The sequence below is a fragment of the Bombina bombina genome, chromosome 1 (genome assembly GCF_027579735.1).
Source record: "Bombina bombina isolate aBomBom1 chromosome 1, aBomBom1.pri, whole genome shotgun sequence".
Taxonomy (NCBI): Eukaryota; Metazoa; Chordata; class Amphibia; order Anura; family Bombinatoridae; genus Bombina; species Bombina bombina.
Window position 1 is genome coordinate 938,370,966 of NC_069499.1, and position 24,091 is coordinate 938,395,056.

At 39.7% G+C, this 24,091-nt stretch overlaps 1 protein-coding gene across 1 annotated transcript in view; it reads left to right on the top strand.

Moving 5' to 3' along the window:
• Positions 1-24,091, top strand: part of SAMHD1 (SAM and HD domain containing deoxynucleoside triphosphate triphosphohydrolase 1) — a 615,063-nt gene that overhangs the window by 18,181 nt on the left and 572,791 nt on the right. The window contains exons 2-3 of the mRNA XM_053715954.1: positions 12,579-12,645; positions 19,909-19,981. Coding sequence (XP_053571929.1) covers positions 12,579-12,645; positions 19,909-19,981 — 140 coding nt within the window. The remainder of the gene's footprint in view (positions 1-12,578; positions 12,646-19,908; positions 19,982-24,091) is intronic.

Here is a 24,091-nt window from a genome sequence, read left to right on the forward strand (position 1 = left end):
ATGATGATATCACGTGGAGGATCATCCCCCTTAGGTTTGGGTCGTAGGGCCCTGTGTGCCCGTTCCATTTGAAATCTCTGCACCTCCTCGGTGCCCGTTATGCCTTGGAACAAAGATAGCAAATATGAGTTTAGTTCTTTCGGGGCCACCGACTCTGGAACTCCTTTCAGCCGTATATTACACCTGCGACTCCGATTTTCCAAATCTTCCAATTTGTCATAGATGTCATCTATATCATGTTGGTGGGCACTTGTGTGATTTGAAATCTCATTTAACCCTTCTGCTAAGGCCTCCCCGCTTTCTTCAAGTGAGTTCACTCTGTTTCCTAGTTCTCCCATTTCTTGTTTGAGTTCTGTCAGACTGCTAGCAACAGTGTTCTGCAACATCTCCATTTTTTCAAGAAGCTTTTCAAAATTTGTGGAAATGTCCTGTTTTGACACCAGGTTATCTAAGTCTGCTTTTGTCAGTGGTGTCAGCCTGTCTGTTTCTTTTGAGTATCCTGCAGAGGATTCCTGCTCTTCATCTGCTCTAGATGACTGCTGCTCTGGGGATTTGTCTCCTCTGCTAGTTTTGAAGAAAATGGGAGCAGTTGTCTGCTTTCCTCCTAATGTAGTTTTTGAGCTTCGTTTGGATGTCATGCTGAAATCTCCCTGATGTCAGACTTTTTAATATGTTTTAAATCGTTCTGTATAACTTGCAAAAGTCAATATCCCTCTTCTGTAAGATTGACTTCCCTCTTGGTTTGTGTGCACTTTCACTCTGACTGACTGATAAGAAAAAATAAAGGGAGGAGAAAAGGGCCTATTCACAGCTTGCCGTTTTACTATATTATAGATCCAAAGGGCCTTGACTCCCGTAGAGAAGTTTATATTGTGCTAGGTGCTCTCAAATATGTTGTACCTTTCTCCTGCCTACTTCACTGAGCCCAAGCTTTATTTTGTGGGTAAGTGCTAATTCTTTTCTTGCCCTCCGGAGAGGGACTGATATCTCAGGGCTCTTGCTGAAGTCTCACTCTATTTCACATCTAGGCGCAGCTATGTGACCTTATAGCCTTTGTACTCCACTGTCATGCCTCTCCTAATGGCTTCTATTAGACATCGTTAGTCCGGTCTTACCCGCTATCTGCCCCTTTCATCTGTTAGTTGCTCAGAGCTGGCAATCGGGCAGTCCGCGGTCTCACTCGCGCCACGTGGGTTTCCGCCATTATCTTGCGCTCCCCTCTCCGTGCTGCTTCTTCTGTTCTTCCCTATATACTGGCGTAGCCGCTCGCAGTTTACTTTTTTTTTGGTCTCAAGTTGCCCCTCATATGTTCCGGTTAACAGTGTGGAGACTGGGGACCTTCTCTGTTGTCCCTATATCTTCATTGCAGTCTCAATGTACCATGTATTGCCTGGAGCTCCACAGTTAAGCAGCCATTTCTTGGCTTCCTCAGGCTCCGCCAGTAAACACATTTTAAAGGGACAGTCTACTCCCAGAATTATTGCTTAAAAAGATAGACAATCCCTTCATCCTTTTATATTAAAGGGACAGTAAACACCACAAATGTAATTGTTTAAAAAGATAGATAATCCCCCCCCCCTTTTTTTTTTTTTTTATCATTCCATTTTACCTCTGTGATTACCTTGTATCTAAGCCTCTGACTGTCCCCTTATCTCAGATCTTTTGACAGACTTGCATTTCAGGCATTTAGTGCTGACTCTTAAATAACTCCACAGGCGTGAGCACAATGTTATCTTTATGGCACACATGGACTAACACCCTCTAGCTGTGAAAAACCTGCCAGGTGCATTCAGGCGGCCTTCAAAAGCTTAGAAATTAGCATATGAGCTTACTTAGGTTTAGTTTTCAACTAAGAATACCAAGAGAACAAAGCAAAATTGAAGCTTAAAGTAAATTGGAAAGTTGCTTAAAATGTACATGCCCTATCTGAATCATGAAAGTTTAATTGGGACTTTACTGTTTGTTTTTAAACATAATTTCTACCTCTGTGATTACCTTGTATCTAAGCCTCTGTAGACTGCCCCTTATTTCAGTTTTTTGACAAACTTGAATTTTAGCCAACCAGTGCTGACTCATAGATAACTGCACAGCGTGTGCACAATGTTATCTATATAGCACACCTGAACTAGCACTGTCTAGCTGTGAACTATCAAAATGCAGAAGTTTAGCTTTCAACAAAGAATACCAAGAGAACAAAGCAAATTTGATCATAAAAGTAAAAAAAAGGAAAGTTGTTTAAAATTACATGCCCCGTCTGTCCCTTTAACCACTAAACACTATCTTCCCTTCACCCCAAGTCCGCTGCCTCTGAGTCACACTTGACTCAAATCTGTCCTTTATTCCCCTCATCCAATTGCTCTCTTCATCCTGCCGCAACCACCTGCGCAATATCTCTAAAATGTGTCCGTTTCTGAGTGACGAAACTACTAAACTGCTTATCCACTTCCTGGTAATTTCCCGACTTGACTACTGCAATAACTTGCTATCTGGCCTCCCTCTCTCCCCTTCAGTCCATCCTAAATGCATCTGCCAGGCTAACCCACCTCTCTTGATGCTCTGTTTCTGCTGCACCTCTCTGTGAGTCCCTTCACTGGCTCCCCATTCACAGCAGAATAAAATTAAAAATTCTCACCCTGACCTACAAATATCTCACCATTGCTGCCCCACACTACCTGTCCTCACTCATCAACAAATATACTCCTGCCCGTCCCCTAAGATCCAACAATGACCTGCTCCTTGCTTCCTCTACCATCACCTCCTCTCATGCTAGCCTGCAGGACTTCTCTCGTGCGGCACCGACTCTCTGGAACGCACTTCCTCGAGCTGTCAGACTTTCTTCTAACCTCTCTTCCTTTAAACGTTCCATAAAGACCTTTTTGTTCAGGGAATCTTATCACCCGACTCATTAACAAATGAACTGCACTAACCCAACAGTTGCCCACATTTGCAGTCCCCACTTCCTGTTTCCCATCCTCCTACCCATCTAGATTGTAAGTTCCCACGAGAATAGGGCCCTCAATTTCCCCTGTATCTGTCTGTAAAATTTTGTCTTTTATTGTATTGTTTCTCCATTGTACTTTTATCCTTGTACCCATGGGCAGCGCTGCGTAATCTGTTGGCGCTTTATAAATAAAGAATAATAATAATTAATACGTTTTTATAAGAATAGTATTGAGGTTATTCCCCCTCCTCCCTCTAGTAATGGGTTCTGTCATGTTGAAAGCTATGTTTCACTATGTTCCAGTACTGACCTGTTTGCACATGTGCAGTAATTCTCCTTCAGATTCCTACAGTATAACCTAGATTCTAAAATGGCAGTGCCCATGATTAGGAGGTGCATGAACTGTGTTAAGTGTCCCTTTTAATGTTTTTGCAGTTTTTCAATAGATTAACATAACAGAGTTTAAATGTTATTAGAACAGATTAACATGTTTGCTGCAATTGTTTTTTTTATGTTTAAACTTCATCCATCACTTTCTTTATTGAGAGGTCAAATTGGGCATCAGTCTGCTAAAGACGGGGCTTGTCAATGTATTAACAAAATCTCTTGTTTTGGCTTTAGCAGAAATTACAATATAATAAATTGCAAATAAGTAAAAAGTGTGCACGGTTAGGTTTGAGACCTACCATGTCGAAGGGTAAGGGCCTATAATATGAAGTTGGAGAGTAGGTTCAGTGGTAATCTACATAAGCACTTCACTAGTGAAGGCGTAGTTGGTCAAAAAAGGCGATAAAGAAAATGATTTTAAGGAAATTCAAGAATGTCTTGGATATTAGATTATTGTACTAATTAGTCGAACTTGCGCTTTGTAAGGAAATGTTGTTTTATCTGCTGTCAAAATCTGTGCTTCTATGAAAAATTGATACACAAGAGCCCTTTCCAATTTATTCAAGGGACCACAACAAACCCGTATTTCAGAATTGCAGAATAACTGGCAGAAAGAGAGAAAAAGCTTGTTACAGAGTCACGCTGGTGGCAACGTTGACAGAAACTGTTATAGTATAATCGGAATATGCAAAATCTCTAGGAATGCACCGAAATGAAAATTCTGGATCGAAACCGAAAATTCAGGATGCCCTTGGCCGAAAACCAGAACCGAATTTTCTTTTAACAACTGATTTTATAAGTATTTTTTTTTTTTTTCTATAATTTATTAATATAAGACTTAATGAATTTAATGAATATGAAATGAAAAGCTACAAGCCAATAAAATAACACGTTTATTGAAAGCAACACACTAAAATTGGACAGAAAATAACTTAAAAAAACAATATAAATAAAAATCTGTTTGTTATACAAGTCTGAATGAAGAATAATTTATTGTTGATATTACTTTAATATCAATATAGATTCTTCATTCAGTTCTATGTAACATAATCAGATTTAACATTTTTTTTAACAAATTTTTTTTTTAATACCAATTATCCAAATAAATATACTCCTAGAAAATTAGTGATGCACCGAAATGCAAAATCTGTACTGAAAACAAAACCAAAAATTCAGAATACACTTGGCCGAAAACGACTTTTGTTTAACTTATTTAAAAACATTTTTTTTATAATTGTATTATAAAATATAATATTAGATCAATATGTGTGCAATAGAAAAAACAATTGAAGGAATAAAATAAAGCAGTGCAAAAAAAAATCTAAAAAAAAAAAAAAAAGACTTTAATTTAAACAATGATATGTATAACACAATGCGTTTCTCAGTCTTATACGAACATTTCATCAGGTGTATATACAATAATAAAAAGAACGGCTATTTAAACCCTTTGTCGGCGTCTATTGAACCAGAGTGCACATCCTTAAGGAGTTCCCACAATGACAGCAATGATGTATTCTTGAATGAGCTCCATTAGATTGGGCAGTTGTCGACCAATTGATGCTGATATATTGGACAACGCCTCCCTTGGTATCTAAGTGAATAATATTGAGGTGAGCCTCTTATAATAATAACTCTTAACGTTAAAAATAAAAACCAATTGGTAAATACAGACAAAAGAACAATGGGGTACAGTGTACCTAATTGATTTTGTACCATTGTGGCGCCTTCTTCTCTTTCATATTTTTAGATTAGTCTTTCCTCTCTTCACCATTGAGCTATTGGAAGAAGTTTTTGCTGCCACTACTCTCAACAGAAGAGTTCTCACCATTTTGACCCTTTGGGACTACGATACCATATGAACATTTTTGTATTTAAGTTTTTTTACAATTGAATCACATTCACTTAGAATTTCATTATATTGAACAAGTTTTTATGTTTGGTGCATCCAACATTTTAGATTAAGTCTGCATGATCTATCTGCATAAAACTGCATGATCTATCTAAATCATGAAAGTTTAAATTTAGTGTACCTTTAATGTTTAAAGATGCACTGAACACCCAAATGGTTTCATTCAGCTAGAGCATGCAACTTTCTAATTTACTCCTATTATCAATTTTTCTTTGTTCTCTTGCTATCTTTATTTGAAAAAGGCATCTAAGCTAAGGAGCCAGCCAATTTTTGGTTAAGTTCACTGGCCAGCACTTGTTTATTGGTGGGTGAATTTATCCACCAATCAGCAAGAACAATCCAGGTTGTTCGCCAAAAATGGGCCTGCTTCTAAACTTTTTTTTTTAAATAACTATACCAAGAGAATGACGACAATTTGATAATAGCAGTAAATTAGAAATCTGCTAAAAATTGCATGCTCTATCTGAATCACGAAAGAGAAAATGTGGGTTCAGTGTCCCTTTAACCCCTTAACGACCGAGGACGTACCCTGCACGTCCTCAGTCTCTGTAAGTGGTGGAAGCGATCCTGATCGCTACCAGCCGCTTTCTGGTTATTGCAGTGATGCCTCGATATCGAGGCATCCTGCAATAACATTTTTTTAGCAGTCCGATGCAGAGAGAGACACTCTATGGCCCTCTCTGCATCGGCCATTGATGGCCGCAATCGGTGGGTGGGAGCGGGCGTGGGAGGCGGGTGGGCGGCCATTGATGATGTCTTTGACGCAGAGGGGGACGGGATCGTGGGCTGGGTAGCCGGACGTGTGCACGGATGCGTGCGCTGGTAGGGAGCGGGTGGGAACCGCTCCACTGCAGAAAAATTGAAGAGAAAGTGGCAGAGAGGGGGTTATAAAATTATAATAAAAATGATCTAAGGGATCTGGGGTGGGGGGGTTGGTCTTTGGGGGGGCAAGCTACACTACAGAATTTTTTTTTATTGTAAACTGGGTACTGGCAGACAGCTGCCTGTACCCAAGATGGCTACCAAAAAAGTTAGAGGGGGGAGGGTTAGAGAGCTGGTTGGGGGGCTAAGGGGGGATCCTACAGAGCAGCATATGTAAATATGCTTAATTTAAAAAAATAAGAGAGCTTTTATTTTAGTACTGGCAGACTTGTTGCCAGTACTTAACATGGCGGGGACAATTCTGGGGAGGGGGAGGGAAGAGAGATGTTTGGGAGGGATCAGAGGTGTAATGTGTCAGGTGGGAGGCTGATCTCTACACTAAAGCTAAAATTAATCCTGCAAGCTCCCTACAAGCTACCTAATTAACCCCTTCACTGCTAGCCATAATACACGTGTGATGCGTAGCGGCCTTCTAATTACCAAAAAGCAACGCCAAAGCCATATATGTCTGCTATTTCTCAACAAAGGGGTTCCTAGAGAAGCATTTACAACCATTTGTGCCATAATTGCACAAGCTGTTTGTAAATAATTTCAGTGAGAAACCTAAAGTTGGTGATAAAGCGAACATATTTTTTTTTTATTTGATCGCATTTGGCGGTAAAATGGTGTCATGAAATATACCAAAATGGGCCTAGATCAATACTTGGGGTTGTCTACTACACTAAAGCTAAAATGAACCCTGCAAGCTCCCTATTTAACCCCTTCACTGCTGGGCATAATACACGTGTGGTGCACAGAGGCATTTAGCGGTCTTCTAATTACCAAAAAGCAACACCAAAGCCATATATGTCTGCTATTTATATATACAAAGGGGATCCCAGAGAAGCATTTACAATCATGTATGCCATAATTGCAGAAGTTGTTTGTAAATAATTTGATTGCTAAACCTAAAGTTTGTGAAAAAGTGAACAATTCTTTTTATTTGATCGCATTTTGCTGTGAAATGGTGGCATGAAATATACCAAAATGGGCCTAGATCAATACTTAGGGATGTCTTCTAAAAAAAAATATATACATGTCAAGGGATATTCAGGGATTCCTGAAAGATATCAGTGTCCCAATGTAACTAGCGCTAATTTTGAAAAAAGTGGTTTGGAAATAGCAAAGTGCTACTTGTATTTATTGCCCTATAACTTGCAAAAAAAAAGTAAACATTGGGTATTTCTAAACTCAGGACAACATTTGGAAACTATTTAGCATGGGTGTTTTTTGGTGGTTGTAGATGTGTAACAGATTTTGGGGGTCGAAGTTTTTTTTTTTTTATATATATATATATATATATATATATATATATATATATATATATATATATATATATATATATATATATAATTTTTTTTTTATAGTAAATTAATTAAAAGATATGATGAAAATAATGGTGTCTTTAGAAAGTCCATTTAATGGCGAGAAAAAAGTATATAGTATGTGTGGGTACAGTAAATGAGTAAAAGGAAAATTACAGCTAAACACAAAAACCCAATTTTTTTTAAAATAACCTTGGTCCCAAACGGACAGAAAATGGAAAAGTGCTGTGGTCATTAAGGAGTTAAATAGAATTTGCGCTGCGGAACCTACTGACTCTACAAATAAAGATGATACAAATAATTTACCAGCTTCTGGTCTACTATAGTTGACATTCTGCATCCTCAGTGAGGTTGTATATAACCTCTGCAGATTAAACACCCAGAAAATACTTTTGAGATTTTTTTAAATAAAATTCCTAAAGGGCCATTAGAGTTGAACTATTACATGCTCTAATTTGTTAGAGCATGTCATTTACGTCTCTCAACCCTGCACTACTTCTGTTTTTAACCCTCTCAAAACGGGTAATCTCACTGTAGAAGTACCGCATGAGACCCGCAGAGCACTACTTGTCCCCAGCAACGACTCGGATGTGTAACTAGCGATGTTGGCTGGATCTGTGGGTCTTTGTGGGGGTTAAAAACACAGTAGTGCAGGGTCAATAGTCGCAAAATTACATTTTACTTTTATTATTTACTTTGCTTCCTTTTCCTGTAATTTGAGTTTAAATATTGTGCGATTCTATAGTGCAGAAAACTGAAAGAGCTTGTGGTAGCCTTCAAAAATCTCACCCTGTCACATATGCAGTTTGTTATCCTGTCTTTTCTGCTGATCCAAACAATGAAGATTTTGTTCACACAAGCCCTGTTTTCAATTTTCAAACAATTGCAGCAAACAAGGTGTTAATCTGTTGTAATCATTTTTGGACTGCTGATGTGTATAGGAAAACTACAGGAAAATGTTTTTTTTTTCACTGCCCCCCTAAGTACATGTAACACAAGAAAAGCCAATATCTATTGACACTCGCATCAATTGCCTGAAGTTATGGGGTAAAGAGTAATATTTTAATAGTAATACAAATATGCTGATGACACCAGTTGTAAGCATCTTTAAAGTCAAAATTAAACTATCATGATTCAGATAGAGCATGCAATTTTAAACAACCTTCCAATTTACTTCCATTAACAAAATGTGCACAGTTTTTTTTTTTTTATATTTACACTTTTTTGAGTCACCAGCTCCTACTGAGCATGTGCAAGAACTAACAGTATATATGTATATGCATTTGTGATTGGCTGATGGCTGTCACATGATACAGGGGGAGTGGAAATGGACATAACTTTGCAATTTATTTAACAAAAATGTACTTCTCATTTGAAGTTCAGACTAAGTGCTATTGCATTGTCTTCTTATCATGCATTTGTTGATTATGCAAATCTACTGTATTGACTGGTCCTTTAAAGACCGTTTCAAAAGACATTTTTTTTTATGTTCATTATTGGGGTCAAGGTGTAGGGATTTGCTTGTACAATGTGGTGGCAGGATTTCCAATTTGGCCACCACAGTCTTTCTGCACAGAAAAAAAAGGTCTGCCACCATATTTGTACAGGAAGGCTGCATATATCTTCTGGGACAGGCTAACCAAAGGTGGGGCAGTTCCTCTTTCTCCTATATGGTTGCTGCTCAGCTTCTACTGATTGCAAAAAGACCGTAAGGGGACGGTTTAAATGGGGGGCTGCCACACCCTCTGCCTTGGAGCCTAGCGATTATCTAGTTACTTCCCTAGTCACGTTGAAGGACCAGCAGGAAAAAAATGTCAAAGTGGGGAACCCCCCATTCTATAATTATTTAAAATGGGAGCGCCTATAGTGGGTAGATGAATGGAATAGAAACACATTTGAAATCTGCTTTCGTTAGCAAAAATTCTTCTAGTAAAATTATTACTGTTTATGCTACATACTCACATATGCTAGGTGTGGCAAAAGGATCAGGATCATGTCTGTTCAGAGAGCTAGCGTCTTTGTATATTGTGTTAGGGAAGACTTACATGCCAGTCACCGCTCTGAGAACGTGCACTACACTTTTTTTTTTTTTTTTTTTTTTTTTTTAATCTTTTATATCAAAATGCTCAATACTTGCAAAGTAGTTGAACCTTTATATGGCCTACTGTTCATAATTTAAAATATGATGCAGTAAAATTTAGTCTTAAAAAAAAAAAAAAAAAAAAGAGGATTCTCCAATAGAGTGAGTAATACCAGTTGGCAAATCCTTTATTGAAAAAAAAGGCGCATTCAGAATTGTAGCTCTCCAAGAAGAGTGACGTTTCCCTTGGCTCTCTGTGGCTCCTTGAAGTTCTGCTTGCTGTTCTCTCCACCACTGAGGTTGTTTATAAGTCTCACGCCATCTATTGTCTCTGTAATAGCCAATAAATGCTTCCTCATTCTACAAATAAAAAAACACCTCACCATGGGAGCTATATTTGTTTCCCCACACACCCATTTGCATTTTATGTTTCTTATTTAACCTGCATCAAATTCAAGGTTGGGAGACTATCAAGTTGTAACTAAAAGGAGCCGCATAGTATCTGCGAGCTGGACACCTGCAGATTAAAGGGACAGTCTATACCAGAATTGTTATTGTTTTAAATTCCCCAGTTTTGCATAACCCACACAGTTATAATATACTTTTAACCTCTGTGATTATCTTGTATCTAAGCCTCTGCAAACTGCCCCTTTTTTCAGTTCTTTTGACAGACTTGCAGTCTAGCCAATCAGTGCCTGCTCCCAGATAACTTCTTGTGCACGAGCACAGTGTTATCTATATGAAATACGTGAAGTAACACCCTCTAGTGGTGAAAAACTGTTAAAATGCAATCTGAAAGAGGTGGGCTTCAAGGTCTAAGAAATTAGCATATGAACCTCCTAGGTTAAGCTTTCAACTAAGAATACCAAGAGAACAAAGCAAAATTGGTGATAAAAGTAAATTGGAAAATTGTTTAAAATTACATGCTCTATCTGAATCATGAAAATTTATTTTGGCCTAGACTGTCCCTTTAACCCAGGCTGCCCTGCTAACATCTAATTGGTGCGCTACAGTTGTGAGTGTCTTTTTTGTTTTTTTTTGTTTATTCAATTATTTATTAATAGTTATTACATTTCTATTTTTAGTGATTCAGTGTTGAGACCAGGCAGTATTGCAGAGGAGCAGCTAGAGGTGGTTTCTATGCTTATTTGCCCCCTTTTTGGACTAAAATCTTGTTTAATTTTTTTTTTTTTACATAGGTTAGCCTTTAGAGTATTATATTATTTGTAAATGTAATGCTATTGTTCCTTACAATGTGCAGTAGTATCCTAATATCACTTATCAAAAGGGTTGCCAGCTCTCCTCCTCAAAAATGAGACCACAAGTTGATTGGGGGGAAGATGGCCCTGCAACTTCTGTCAGTTATATGCTCACAAAAAAGAGCAGCACCACTAAATAAGCAATTCAAACTTTCTTTATTGGGACATCATGAAGACAAAAAACATGTTTCGGTCGACCGAAACGTTGTGTTTTTTGTCTTCATGATGTCCCAATAAAGAAAGTTTGAATTGCTTATTTAGTGGTGCTGCTCTTTTTGGGATTTTTACTTCTACTTGGGTTTTTTGGCAGGACCCTTAGAGCGTGCACCCGTTTGCAGATAGCGCTGGGCTTCATTGCATTTTAGTTATATGTTCACACCAGACTTTCAGATAGGAGCCAACTAATTAGGTGTTTGTTTTTAATGGGCGCACACACACACTGTTCTCCCCAGGATCTAATTAATGGACACACAACCAGGCTAAAATCTAAACCAGTTTTAAGCTAAAGTAAACATCTTACCGATACACTCTATATCATGGCATGCTTACCAAAACAAATGCTGTTCTACAAGCACCTAAAGCGACCATGGTGAACAGAGTACTAACACCTAAATAAAACATAGTGTTGTATATTTAAACTGCTAACATGAAATAATTTAGGCAACTTGTTTAAAGTAATGTTAAGCTCCTTTATTTGTTTCAAGCGTTTGTCGCATTGAGCTGCTAAGGCAGCCCATCGGCAGAACGCTATTTGGTTGAGAGGTGACATTTCCACCTTTTTAGCCAATAGCCGTGCTTGTTCCCTTTATTTGTTCCAATGGTAAATACTATAGTTTCACAAACGCTAGGATTTACCACCACTTTAAGTTGTGAAGTCCCACTTCAAGAAAATGCTACTTTCTCTCATATACGTTGTAAAATGTTGCAAGTTCTCAGAGCTGAGTTCTTATAAGCAAACTGCTTATTTCCATATGTGTGTATGCGTATTTAGTGAGCTTGAGCATGCAGATCAAATACTTTTCAGCAGGTATACACTGACCGCAGTTATAAACCGCACATAAGGTCCCACCTGCATAATCCAAACGGCATCCGTGTCTTACCGTCCTGATTAGATTAACCGCTACGTATACCGTACCTCCAACCGGACATAGCTCCTCATCCGGTTCCAGGTGATTGCAGCTTTTAGAATCCCAGAAGGGTCCACCTTCTTACAGAAACATATTCGGATGTCTATATGTAGTACCAGTGTAGTCCAGCAACTGAACCAATACAAATGCTCTAGCTCATTACAGACTCTGCATACAGTCGAATATTCAGGCGATTACCCACATAGGCATTTGTAATCCACAATGTAAAAAAGCGCCAACGCCACGAGCGAACAAGCAAACTGTATTTTCTGTGCTAATTCAGGGCTTCAGTATCAGGTTTCTTTTTAATGTTTCAAATTCACTCATGTTTTCTGGTCCTTTTAATTATGTTTCCAAAATGCCTCTTGACCTATATCATAAGAGAATAAAGCAAACTGTTCACATCAGATTTACAAACTGACTACTTCTCGATCATTTTAAAAATAACTGATAATATTAATTTGCAGTGTCTCTGAGTACTTTTGAGGGAAAGTCATAGGGTTGTTTTTATTATCGCCTTATTCAGACTAACATCATTGTGATATTTTACGTCTGTAGATCTAAAATGATAAATTTCCGTGACCTTCAACATCATTGCTAAACTTTCAAATGTAACTGTTTTGTACCAGAAAACAAAATAAAGGGACGAGTGCTACAGTTTCTTACGGAATCTCACCTCAAAGAGCTTGACATTGGGTAAGAACTCTTTGATTTTCCGATTTGACCAACAATGTATGGAATGTATTTGTCTACATATGTGTGTATGCTAGTGGCAGTTCTAGATAGAAGATATAGGTGTTAACAAAACATATCTAGTGTGCCTGGGTTACTGGTGTTTGTGTGTGTGCAAATGGCTCATACACAGAAACTTACTGACAATACCCAATACACAAAATGCACAACTCCTAAAAATTACTAATCTGCACCAAACTGTGCTCTAGGGCGCACCTAAGTCTATTGACTCAATATAAACCCATAATTTATATTAGCAGAATGTATCTCTATTACAGAAAAAAAAATATTAGTAATATATATTGCAAAACTGAATATATAATAGAATAATGCCAATAGAAGTCAAAGATACTACCACAAAACTGTATTAGAGTCCATTCATGGAAAGATGGATGTGGTTATCTCTGAATTCAGGCTTATTGTCTTGCCAGGCTGCTCCTCCCCGTGACCTCAACTTCTCTAATATTCTATACTAATGAAAAAAAACAGAGGATGCCTCCTAGTGCAAGATATCACTCAATTTTGGAAATGAATAGCCACATTAATCGGTGTATACTCACAAATGTAGCTGCACTATAATGTACTTATTTAAGCGTACTAGATAATTATAGTGCCAAAAAAGGTAAACTGCGTTTTAAACTCTAAGAATGCTAATGTGTGTGCTTTAAAAACTTTTATTGTATGTTTTCAAATTTTATTAGTGTTTTTTAAGCAAATTGGCACACTTGTTTGGAATACATTGATACCGATCCAAGCAATCCTGCTCAAGACCGGCAACCTGGCAAGGAAAGTGGTGACTTGGGGTTAGTGAGCTGTGGCACGCTTGAATAAGCACATTATAATGCTGCTACATTTGAGAGTATAGACTGATTAATGTGGCAATTGATTTACAAGATTTGAGTGCCAACTCCTAAAAAGATCTCCATATTATTTTCGGCCTAATCTTAGCTTTGAATATTTCATTACATGTAATAAATCACAACTGCCACTCTACATAGTAAAAATTCATAACAAAAATAAATAATAAACACTACAATTGTAGCCATTGAAACAAACAGTTGTTTTAGAGTCTGTGTGTGTTTTATTTTGAGTTTAAGTCTGTGAGATTAAAAATACATTGTCCGATGAAACCTTATTTCTCCAACATAGGTGTGTCCGGTCCACGGCGTCATCCTTACTTGTGGGATATTCTCTTCCCCAACAGGAAATGGCAAAGAGCCCAGCAAAGCTGGTCACATGATCCCTCCTAGGCTCCGTCTACCCCAGTCATTCTCTTTGCCGTTGTACAGGCAACATCTCCACGGAGATGGCTTAGAGTTTTTTAGTGTTTAACTGTAGTTTTTATTATTCAATCAAGAGTTTGTTATTTTAAAATAGTGCTGGTATGTACTATTTACTCTGAAACAGAAAAGAGATGAAGATTTCTGTTTGTAAGAGGAAAATGATTTTAGCAACCGTTACTAAAATCGATGGCTGTTCCACACAGGACTGTTGAGAGGAATTAACTTCAGTTGAGGGAACAGTGAGCAGAATTTTACTGCTTGAGGTATGACACATACTAACAAGACGATGTAATGCTGGAAGCTGTCATTTTCCCTATGGGATCCGGTAAGCCATTTTTATTACAGACAATAAATAAGGGCTTCACAAGGGCTTTTTAAGACTGTAGACATTTTCTGGGCTAAATCGATTCCTATAATAAACATATTTAGCCTTGAGGAATCATTTTAATCTGGGTATTTTGTAAAATAATATCGGCAGGCACTGTTTGGGACACCTTATTCTCTAGGGGCTTTCCCTAATCATAGGCAGAGTCTCATTTTCGCGCCGGTATTGCGCACTTGTTTTTGAGAAGCATGACATGCAGTCGCATGTGTGAGGAGCTCTGATACATAGAAAAGACTTTCTGAAGGCGTCATTTGGTATCGTATTCCCCTTTGGGCTTGGTTGGGTCTCAGCAAAGCAGATACCAGGGACTGTAAAGGGGTTAAAGATAAAAACGGCTCCGGTTCCGTTATTTTAAGGGTTAAAGCTTCCAAATTTGGTGTGCAATACTTTTAAGGCTTTAAGACACTGTGGTGAAATTTTGGTGAATTTTGAACAATTCCTTCATACTTTTTCGCAATTGCAGTAATAAAGTGTGTTCAGTTTAAAATTTAAAGTGACAGTAACGGTTTTATTTTAAAACGTTTTTTGTACTTTGTTATCAAGTTTATGCCTGTTTAACATGTCTGAACTACCAGATAGACTGTGTTCTGAATGTGGGGAAGCCAAGGTTCCTTCTCATTTAAATAGATGTGATTTATGTGACACAAAATTTAGAGAAAATGATGCCCAAGATGATTCCTCAAGTGAGGGGAGTATGCATGGTACTGCATCATCCCCTCCTTCGTCTACACCAGTCTTGCCCACTCAGGAGGCCCCTAGTACATCTAGCGCGCCAATACTCCTTACTATGCAACAATTAACGGCTGTAATGGATAATTCTATTAAAAACATTTTAGCCAAAATGCCCACTTATCAGCGTAAGCGCGTCTGCTCTGTTTTAGATAATACTGAAGAGCATGAGGACGCTGATGATATTGTTTCTGAAGGGCCCCTACACCAGTCTGAGGGGGCCAGGGAGGTTTTGTCTGAGGGAGAAATTTCAGATTCAGGGAAAATTTCTCAACAAGCTGAACCTGATGTGATTACATTTAAATTTAAGTTGGAACATCTCCGCGCTCTGCTTAAGGAGGTGTTATCCACTCTGGATGATTGTGAGAATTTGATCATCCCAGAGAAACTATGTAAAATGGACAAGTTCCTAGAGGTCCCGGGGCCCCCAGAAGCTTTTCCTATACCCAAGCGGGTGGCAGACATTGTAAATAAAGAATGGGAAAGGCCCGGTATACCTTTCGTCCCTCCCTCCATATTTAAAAAATTGTTTCCTATGGTCGACCCCAGAAAGGACTTATGGCAGACAGTCCCCAAGGTCGAGGGGGCGGTTTCTACTTTAAACAAACGCACCACTATACCCATAGAAGATAGTTGTGCTTTCAAAGATCCTATGGATAAAAAATTAGAAGGTTTGCTTAAAAAGATGTTTGTTCAGCAAGGTTACCTTCTACAACCAATTTCATTCATTGTCCCTGTCACTACAGCCGCGTGTTTCTGGTTCGATGAGCTAGAAAAGGCGATCACTAGTGATTCTCCTCCTTATGAGGAGATTATGGACAGAATCCGTGCTCTCAAATTGGCTAATTCTTTCACCCTAGACGCCACTTTGCAATTGGCTAGGTTAGCGGCGAAAAATTCTGGGTTTGCTATTGTGGCGCGCAGAGCGCTTTGGTTGAAATCTTGGTCAGCGGATGCGTCTTCCAAGAACAAATTGCTTAACATTCCTTTCAAGGGGAAAACGCTGTTTGGCCCTGACTTGAAAGAGATTATCTCTGATATCACTGGGGGTAAGGGCCACGCCCTTCCTCAGGATAGGTCTTTCAAGGCCAAAAATAAACCTAATTTTCGTCCCTTTCGTAGAAACGGACCAGCCCCAAGTGCTACGTCCTCTAAGCAAGAGGGTAATACTTCTCAAGCCAAGCCAGCCTGGAGACCAATGCAAGGCTGGAACAAGGGAAAGCAGGCCAAGAAACCTGCCACTGCTACCAAGACAGCATGAACTGTTGGCCCCCGATCCGGGACCGGATCTGGTGGGGGGCAGACTCTCTCTCTTCGCTCAGGCTTGGGCAAGAGATGTTCTGGATCCTTGGGCACTAGAAATAGTCTCCCAAGGTTATCTTCTGGAATTCAAAGGGCTTCCCCCAAGGGGGAGGTTCCACAGGTCTCAATTGTCTTCAGACCACATAAAAAAACAGGCATTCTTACATTGTGTAGAAGACCTGTTAAAAATGGGAGTGATTCATCCTGTTCCATTAGGGGAACAAGGGATGGGGTTCTACTCCAATCTGTTCGTAGTTCCCAAAAAAGAGGGAACGTTCAGACCAATCTTGGATCTCAAGATCCTAAACAAGTTTCTCAAGGTTCCATCGTTCAAAATGGAAACCATTCGAACAATTCTTCCTTCCATCCAGGAAGGTCAATTCATGACCACGGTGGATTTAAAGGATGCGTATCTACATATTCCTATCCACAAGGAACATCATCGGTTCCTAAGGTTCGCATTCCTGGACAAGCATTACCAGTTCGTGGCACTTCCTTTCGGATTAGCCACTGCTCCAAGGATTTTCACAAAGGTACTAGGGTCCCTTCTAGCGGTGCTAAGACCAAGGGGCATTGCAGTAGTACCTTACTTGGACGACATTCTGATTCAAGCGTCGTCCCTTCCTCAAGCAAAGGCTCACACGGACATAGTCCTGGCCTTTCTCAGATCTCACGGATGGAAAGTGAACGTAGAAAAGAGTTCTCTATCTCCGTCAACAAGGGTTCCCTTCTTGGGAACAATAATAGACTCCTTAGAAATGAGGATTTTTCTGACAGAGGCCAGAAAAACAAAACTTCTAAACTCTTGTCAAATACTTCATTCCGTTCCTCTTCCTTCCATAGCGCAGTGCATGGAAGTAATAGGTTTGATGGTAGCGGCAATGGACATAGTTCCTTTTGCGCGCATTCATCTAAGACCATTACAACTGTGCATGCTCAGTCAGTGGAATGGGGACTATACAGACTTGTCTCCGACGATACAAGTAAATCAGAGGACCAGAGATTCACTCCGTTGGTGGCTGTCCCTGGACAACCTGTCACAAGGGATGAACTTCCGCAGGCCAGAGTGGGTCATTGTCACGACCGACGCCAGTCTGATGGGCTGGGGCGCGGTCTGGGGACCCCTGAAAGCTCAGGGTCTTTGGTCTCGGGAAGAATCTCTTCTACCGATAAACATTCTGGAACTGAGAGCGATACTCAATGCTCTCAAGGCTTGGCCTCAGCTAGCAAAGGCCAAGTTCATACGGTTTCAATCAGACAACATGACGACTGTTGCGTACATCAACCATCAGGGGGGAACAAGGAGTTCCCTGGCGATGGAAGAAGTGACCAAAATCATTCAATGGGCGGAGACTCACTCCTGCCACCTGTCTGCAATCCACATCCCAGGAGTGGAAAATTGGGAAGCGGATTTTCTGAGTCGTCAGACATTACATCCGGGGGAGTGGGAACTCCATCCGGAAATCTTTGCCCAAATTACTCAACTGTGGGGCATTCCAGACATGGATCTGATGGCCTCTCGTCAGAACTTCAAGGTTCCTTGCTACGGGTCCAGATCCAGGGATCCCAAGGCGACTCTAGTAGATGCACTAGTAGCACCTTGGACCTTCAAACTAGCTTATGTATTCCCGCCGTTTCCTCTCATCCCCAGGCTGGTAGCCAGGATCAATCAGGAGAGGGCATCGGTGATCTTGATAGCTCCTGCGTGGCCACGCAGGACTTGGTATGCAGATCTGGTGAATGTCATCGGCTCCACCATGGAAGCTACCTTTGAGACGAGACCTTCTTGTTCAAGGTCCGTTCGAACATCCGAATCTGGTCTCACTCCAACTGACTGCTTGGAGATTGAACGCTTGATCTTATCAAAGCGAGGGTTCTCAGATTCTGTTATTGATACTCTTGTTCAGGCCAGAAAGCCTGTAACTAAAAAAATATATCTGTTGGTGTGCATCTAAAGGATTCCCTTGGGACAAGGTAAAAATTCCTAAGATTCTATCCTTTCTTCAAGAAGGATTGGAGAAAGGATTATCTGCAAGTTCCTTGAAGGGACAGATTTCTGCCTTGTCTGTGTTACTTCACAAAAAGTTGGCAGCTGTGCCAGATGTTCAAGCCTTTGTTCAGGCTCTGGTTAGAATCAAGCCTGTTTACAAACCTTTGACTCCTCCTTGGAGTCTCAACTTAGTTCTTTCAATTCTTCAGGGGGTTCCGTTTGAACCCTTACATTCCGTTGATATTAAGTTATTATCTTGGAAAGTTTTGTTTTTGGTTGCAATTTCTTCTGCTAGAAGAGTTTCAGAATTATCTGCTCTGCAGTGTTCTCCTCCTTATCTGGTGTTCCATGCAGATAAGGTGGTTTTACGTACTAAACCTGGTTTTCTTCCGAAAGTTGTTTCTAACAAAAACATTAACCAGGAGATAGTCGTGCCTTCTTTGTGTCCGAATCCAGTTTCAAAGAAGGAACGTTTGTTGCACAATTTGGATGTTGTTCGCGCTCTAAAATTCTATTTAGATGCTACTAAGGATTTTAGACAAACATCTTCCTTGTTTGTTGTTTACTCTGGTAAAAGGAGAGGTCAAAAAGCAACTTCTACCTCTCTCTCTTTTTGGATTAAAAGCATCATTAGATTGGCTTATGAGACTGCCGGACGGCAGCCTCCTGAAAGAATCACAGCTCATTCCACTAGGGCTGTGGCTTCCACATGGGCCTTCAAGAACGAGGCTTCTGTTGATCAGATATGTCGGGCAGCGACTTGGTCTTCACTGCACACTTTTACCAAATTTTACAAGTTTGATACTTTTGCTTCTTCTGAGGCTATTTTTGGGAGAAAGGTTTTGCAAGCCGTGGTGCCTTCCATTTAGGTGACCTGATTTGCTCCCTCCCTTCATCCGTGTCCTAAAGCTTTGGTATTGGTTCCCACAAGTAAGGATGATGCCGTGGACCGGACACACCTATGTTGGAGAAAACAGAATTTATGTTTACCTGATAAATTACTTTCTCCAACGGTGTGTCCGGTCCACGGCCCGCCCTGGTTTTTTAATCAGGTCTGATAATTTATTTTCTTTAACTACAGTCACCACGGTATCATATGGTTTCTCCTATGCAAATATTCCTCCTTTACGTCGGTCGAATGACTGGGGTAGGCGGAGCCTAGGAGGGATCATGTGACCAGCTTTGCTGGGCTCTTTGCCATTTCCTGTTGGGGAAGAGAATATCCCACAAGTAAGGATGACGCCGTGGACCGGACACACCGTTGGAGAAAGTAATTTATCAGGTAAACATAAATTCTGTTTTTGCAGATCTGTTGGCTGACAATGACCCACATGAATAAGAACATTAGTTTATTCCTCAATACAAAATTAATATGAATTAAAGTGCTCTTTTAGGTGAAATAAAAAAATGACTTTACTTACCCTTTATTGTATTAGAGAATAGATACTAACAAGAAGAACACTGTGAGTAGAATTGTTTGTTGTTTTGACATAAATCTGGAAAGGTTTTAATCTGTTAATATAAATTTATTTTTCTAGTCCTGTAGGTGTCCGATTGGATTTACTAGTTTGTTTACAATCCCTGTGCCAGAGTTCTCCTGATAAGATGAAGGTAATTATTGTTGTTGTTATTGTTATTGTTGTTGTTTTTGTTATGTTCGTTTTTTCCACATAAAACACTGAAATATTCTGCAGCACACTGTAAATTCATAATTAAAACAAAATTTAAAACATTGATACAGAAGGAACAAGGCAAGTCAGTTTTTTGTTTTTCTAAGGCACTTAATCTTTTCCAAAATGAAATAAACTGCCATCTCATTACATAGTGCAATATTAACGCACAGGCCAAACAAGTACAACCAGATATGAATGTTATGGTGGTTGCTTTTAAAGGGACACAAAACAACAAACAAATGTGGGGCATAATGCTGTATTCAAAGCAAAGATAGCCTGAGAATTTTATGCAGGAGTATTTTTTTGTTGTGTTTAATTTTTTTTTTTTTTTAAAGTGACATGAACCCCAATTTGTTTAAATTCATGATTAATATAGAGCATACACATTTAAAACAACTTTCCAATTTACTTCTATTATCAAATTTGCTTTATTCTTTTGTTAACCTTTCTTGGAGGAGCAGCAATGCACTACTGGGAGCTAGCTGAATACACTGTGAACCAATCTCAAGAGACACATGTGCAGCCACCAATCCTCAGCTAGCTCCCAGTAGTGCATGCTGCTCCTGAACCTACCTAGGTATTTTTTTTCAACAAAGGATACTGTCATGAAGACCTATTGATTTTAGGTTGTGAGGGGTTAAATATTTTTTTTTCTGTTATTTTTCCTGGTATTTCCCTGTCTTTACCCTTTTTAATAGTTTTTAAGTTTTACTACAGTAAGAACCTAAGTCAGTTTATGGCTTAAGAGACAGATCCCCTCTTCACCACATAGACCTGAGGTCAATTAAGGGCTAGAGCTAGATCAAATCGGAATAAGATTTATTTAAATATTATGCATTTAAGACATCTCTTATGCTAGACTTATTTGGTGCCAAATTCTTGTGTGGCATATATATAACTAAGAACTTTTGTCATTCAGTGGGGAACCAACCTGTGTTGTACTGGATGTCTATTTATTTGCAAAAGTTTTCTTGGGGCATGATATATATATATTATTTTTTTTTTAAATGTATTTGGTTTCGGCGAACAAGGACTCCCCGTGCTAAGTGTCCTGGTGGTGGCAGAGTATGTAGTAGAATTAGTGTGGGTGGCATTAAAAGGGGATTTTTAATCATATTTCTTCTGTTAAGTGTGATCAGTCCACGGGTCATCATTACTTCTGGGATATTACTCCTCCCCAACAGGAAGTGCAAGAGGATTCACCCAGCAGAGCTGCATATAGCTCCTCCCCTCTACGTCACTCCCAGTCATTCTCTTGCACCCAACGACTAGATAGGATGTGTGAGAGGACTATGGTGATTATACTTAGTTTTTATCTTCAATCAAGAGTTTGTTATTTTAAAATAGCACCGGAGTGTGTTATTATCTCTCTGGCAGAGTTTGAAGAAGAATCTACCAGAGTTTTTGTTATGATTTTAGCCGGAGTAGTTAAGATCATATTGCTGTTTCTCGGCCATCTGAGGAGAGGTAAACTTCAGATCAGGGGACAGCGGGCAGATGAATCTGCATAGAGGTATGTAGCAGTTTTTATTTTCTGATAATGGAATTGATGAGAAAATCCTGCCATACCGATATAATGTCATGTATGTATACTTTACACTTCAGTATTCTGGGGAATGGTACTTCACTAGAATTACACTGTAAGAAATACATAAAGCTGTTTAATAACTAGAGATTATGTTTAACGTTTTTGCTGGAATGTAAAATCGTTTTAATTTACTGAGGTACTGAGTGAATAAATGTTTGGGCACTATTTTTCCACTTGGCAGTTGCTTAATCTGTTTTCTGACAGTTTCTGTTCTCCCTCACTGCTGTGTGTGAGGGGGAGGGGCCGTTTTTTTGGCGCTTTTACTATGCATCAAATATTTCAGTCAGCAACTCATTGTATTCCCTGCATGATCCGGTTCATCTCTACAGAGCTCAGGGGTCTTCAAAACTTATTTTGAGGGAGGTAATTTCTCTCAGCAGAGCTGTGAGAATTGTAGTTTGACTGAGATAAAAAACGTTTATTCTGTAATTTGTTTCTTGCTTTCAGAATTTATCTTTGCTAATGGGATTAAACCTTTGCTAAAGTTGTGTTGTTTACAAGGATTGAGGCTATAACTGTTTCAATTTATTAATTTTCAACTGTCACAGATCTTCTGTGCTTCTTAAAGGCACAGTACGTTTTAATATTATTCTAATTGAATTGTATTTCCAAGTTGCAAGTTTATTTGCTAGTGTGTTAAACATGTCTGATTCAGAGGATGATACCTGTGTCATTTGTTGCAATGCCAAAGTGGAGCCCAATAGAAATTTATGTACTAACTGTATTGATGCTACTTTAAATAAAAGTCAATCTGTACAAATTGAACAAATTTCACCAAACAACGAGGGGAGAGTTATGCCGACTAACTCGCCTCACGTGTCAGTACCTACATCTCCCGCTCAGAGGGAGGTGCGTGATATTGTAGCGCCGAGTACATCTGGGCGGCCATTACAAATCACATTACAGGATATGGCTACTGTTATGACTGAAGTTTTGGCTAAATTACCAGAACTAAGAGGTAAGCGTGATCACTCTGGGGTGAGAACAGAGTGCGCTGATAATATTAGGGCCATGTCAGACACTGCGTCACAGGTGGCAGAACATGAGGACGGAGAACTTCATTCTGTGGGTGACGGTTCTGATCCAAACAGACTGGATTCAGATATTTCAAATTTTAAATTTAAACTGGAAAACCTCTGTGTATTACTAGGGGAGGTGTTAGCGGCTCTGAATGATTGTAACACAGTTGCAATACCAGAGAAAATGTGTAGGTTGGATAAATATTTTGCGGTACCGACGAGTACTGAGGTTTTTCCTATACCTAAGAGACTTACTGAAATTGTTACTAAGGAGTGGGATAGACCCGGTGTGCCGTTCTCACCCCCTCCGATATTTAGAAAAATGTTTCCAATAGACGCCACCACAAGGGACTTATGGCAAACGGTCCCTAAGGTGGAGGGAGCAGTTTCGACCTTAGCTAAGCGTACCACTATCCCGGTGGAGGATAGCTGTGCTTTTTCAGATCCAATGGATAAAAAGAGGGTTACCTTAAGAAAATGTTTGTTCAACAAGGTTTTATATTGCAACCCCTTGCATGCATTGCGCCGATCACGGCTGCAGCGGCATTCTGGATTGAGTCTCTGGAAGAGAACATTGGTTCAGCTACTCTGGACGACATTACGGACAGGCTTAGAGTCCTTAAACTAGCTAATTCATTCATTTCGGAGGCCGTAGTACATCTTACTAAACTTACGGCGAAGAATTCAGGATTCGCCATTCAGGCACGCAGGGCGCTGTGGCTAAAATCCTGGTCAGCTGATGTTACTTCTAAGTCTAAATTGCTTAATACACCTTTCAAAGGGCAGACCTTATTCGGGCCCGGGTTGAAAGAGATTATCGCTGACATTACAGGAGGTAAAGGCCATGCCCTGCCTCAGGACAAAGCCAAAGCCAAGACTAGACAGTCTAATTTTCATTCCTTTCGTAATTTCAAAGCTGGAGCAGCATCAACTTCCTCTGCACCAAAACAGGAAGGAGTTGTTGCTCGCTACAGACAAGGCTGGAAACCTAACCAGTCCTGGAACAAGGGCAAGCAGGCTAGGAAACCTGCTGCTGCCCCTAAAACAGCATGAATTGAGGGCCCCCGATCCGGGATCGGATCTAGTGGGGGGCAGACTTTCTCTCTTCGCCCAGGCTTGGGCAAGAGATGTTCAGGATCCCTGGGCGCTAGAGATAATATCTCAGGGATACCTTCTGGACTTCAAATACTCTCCTCCAAGAGAGAGATTTCATCTGTCAAGATTGTCAACAATCCAGACAAAGAAAGAGGCGTTTCTACGCTGCGTACAAGAGCTCTTGTTAATGGGAGTAATCCATCCAGTTCCACGATCGGAACAGGGACAGGGGTTTTACTCAAATCTGTTTGTGGTTCCCAAAAAAGAGGGAACTTTCAGACCAATCCTGGACTTAAAGATCCTAAACAAATTCCTAAGAGTTCCATCGTTCAAGATGGAGACTATT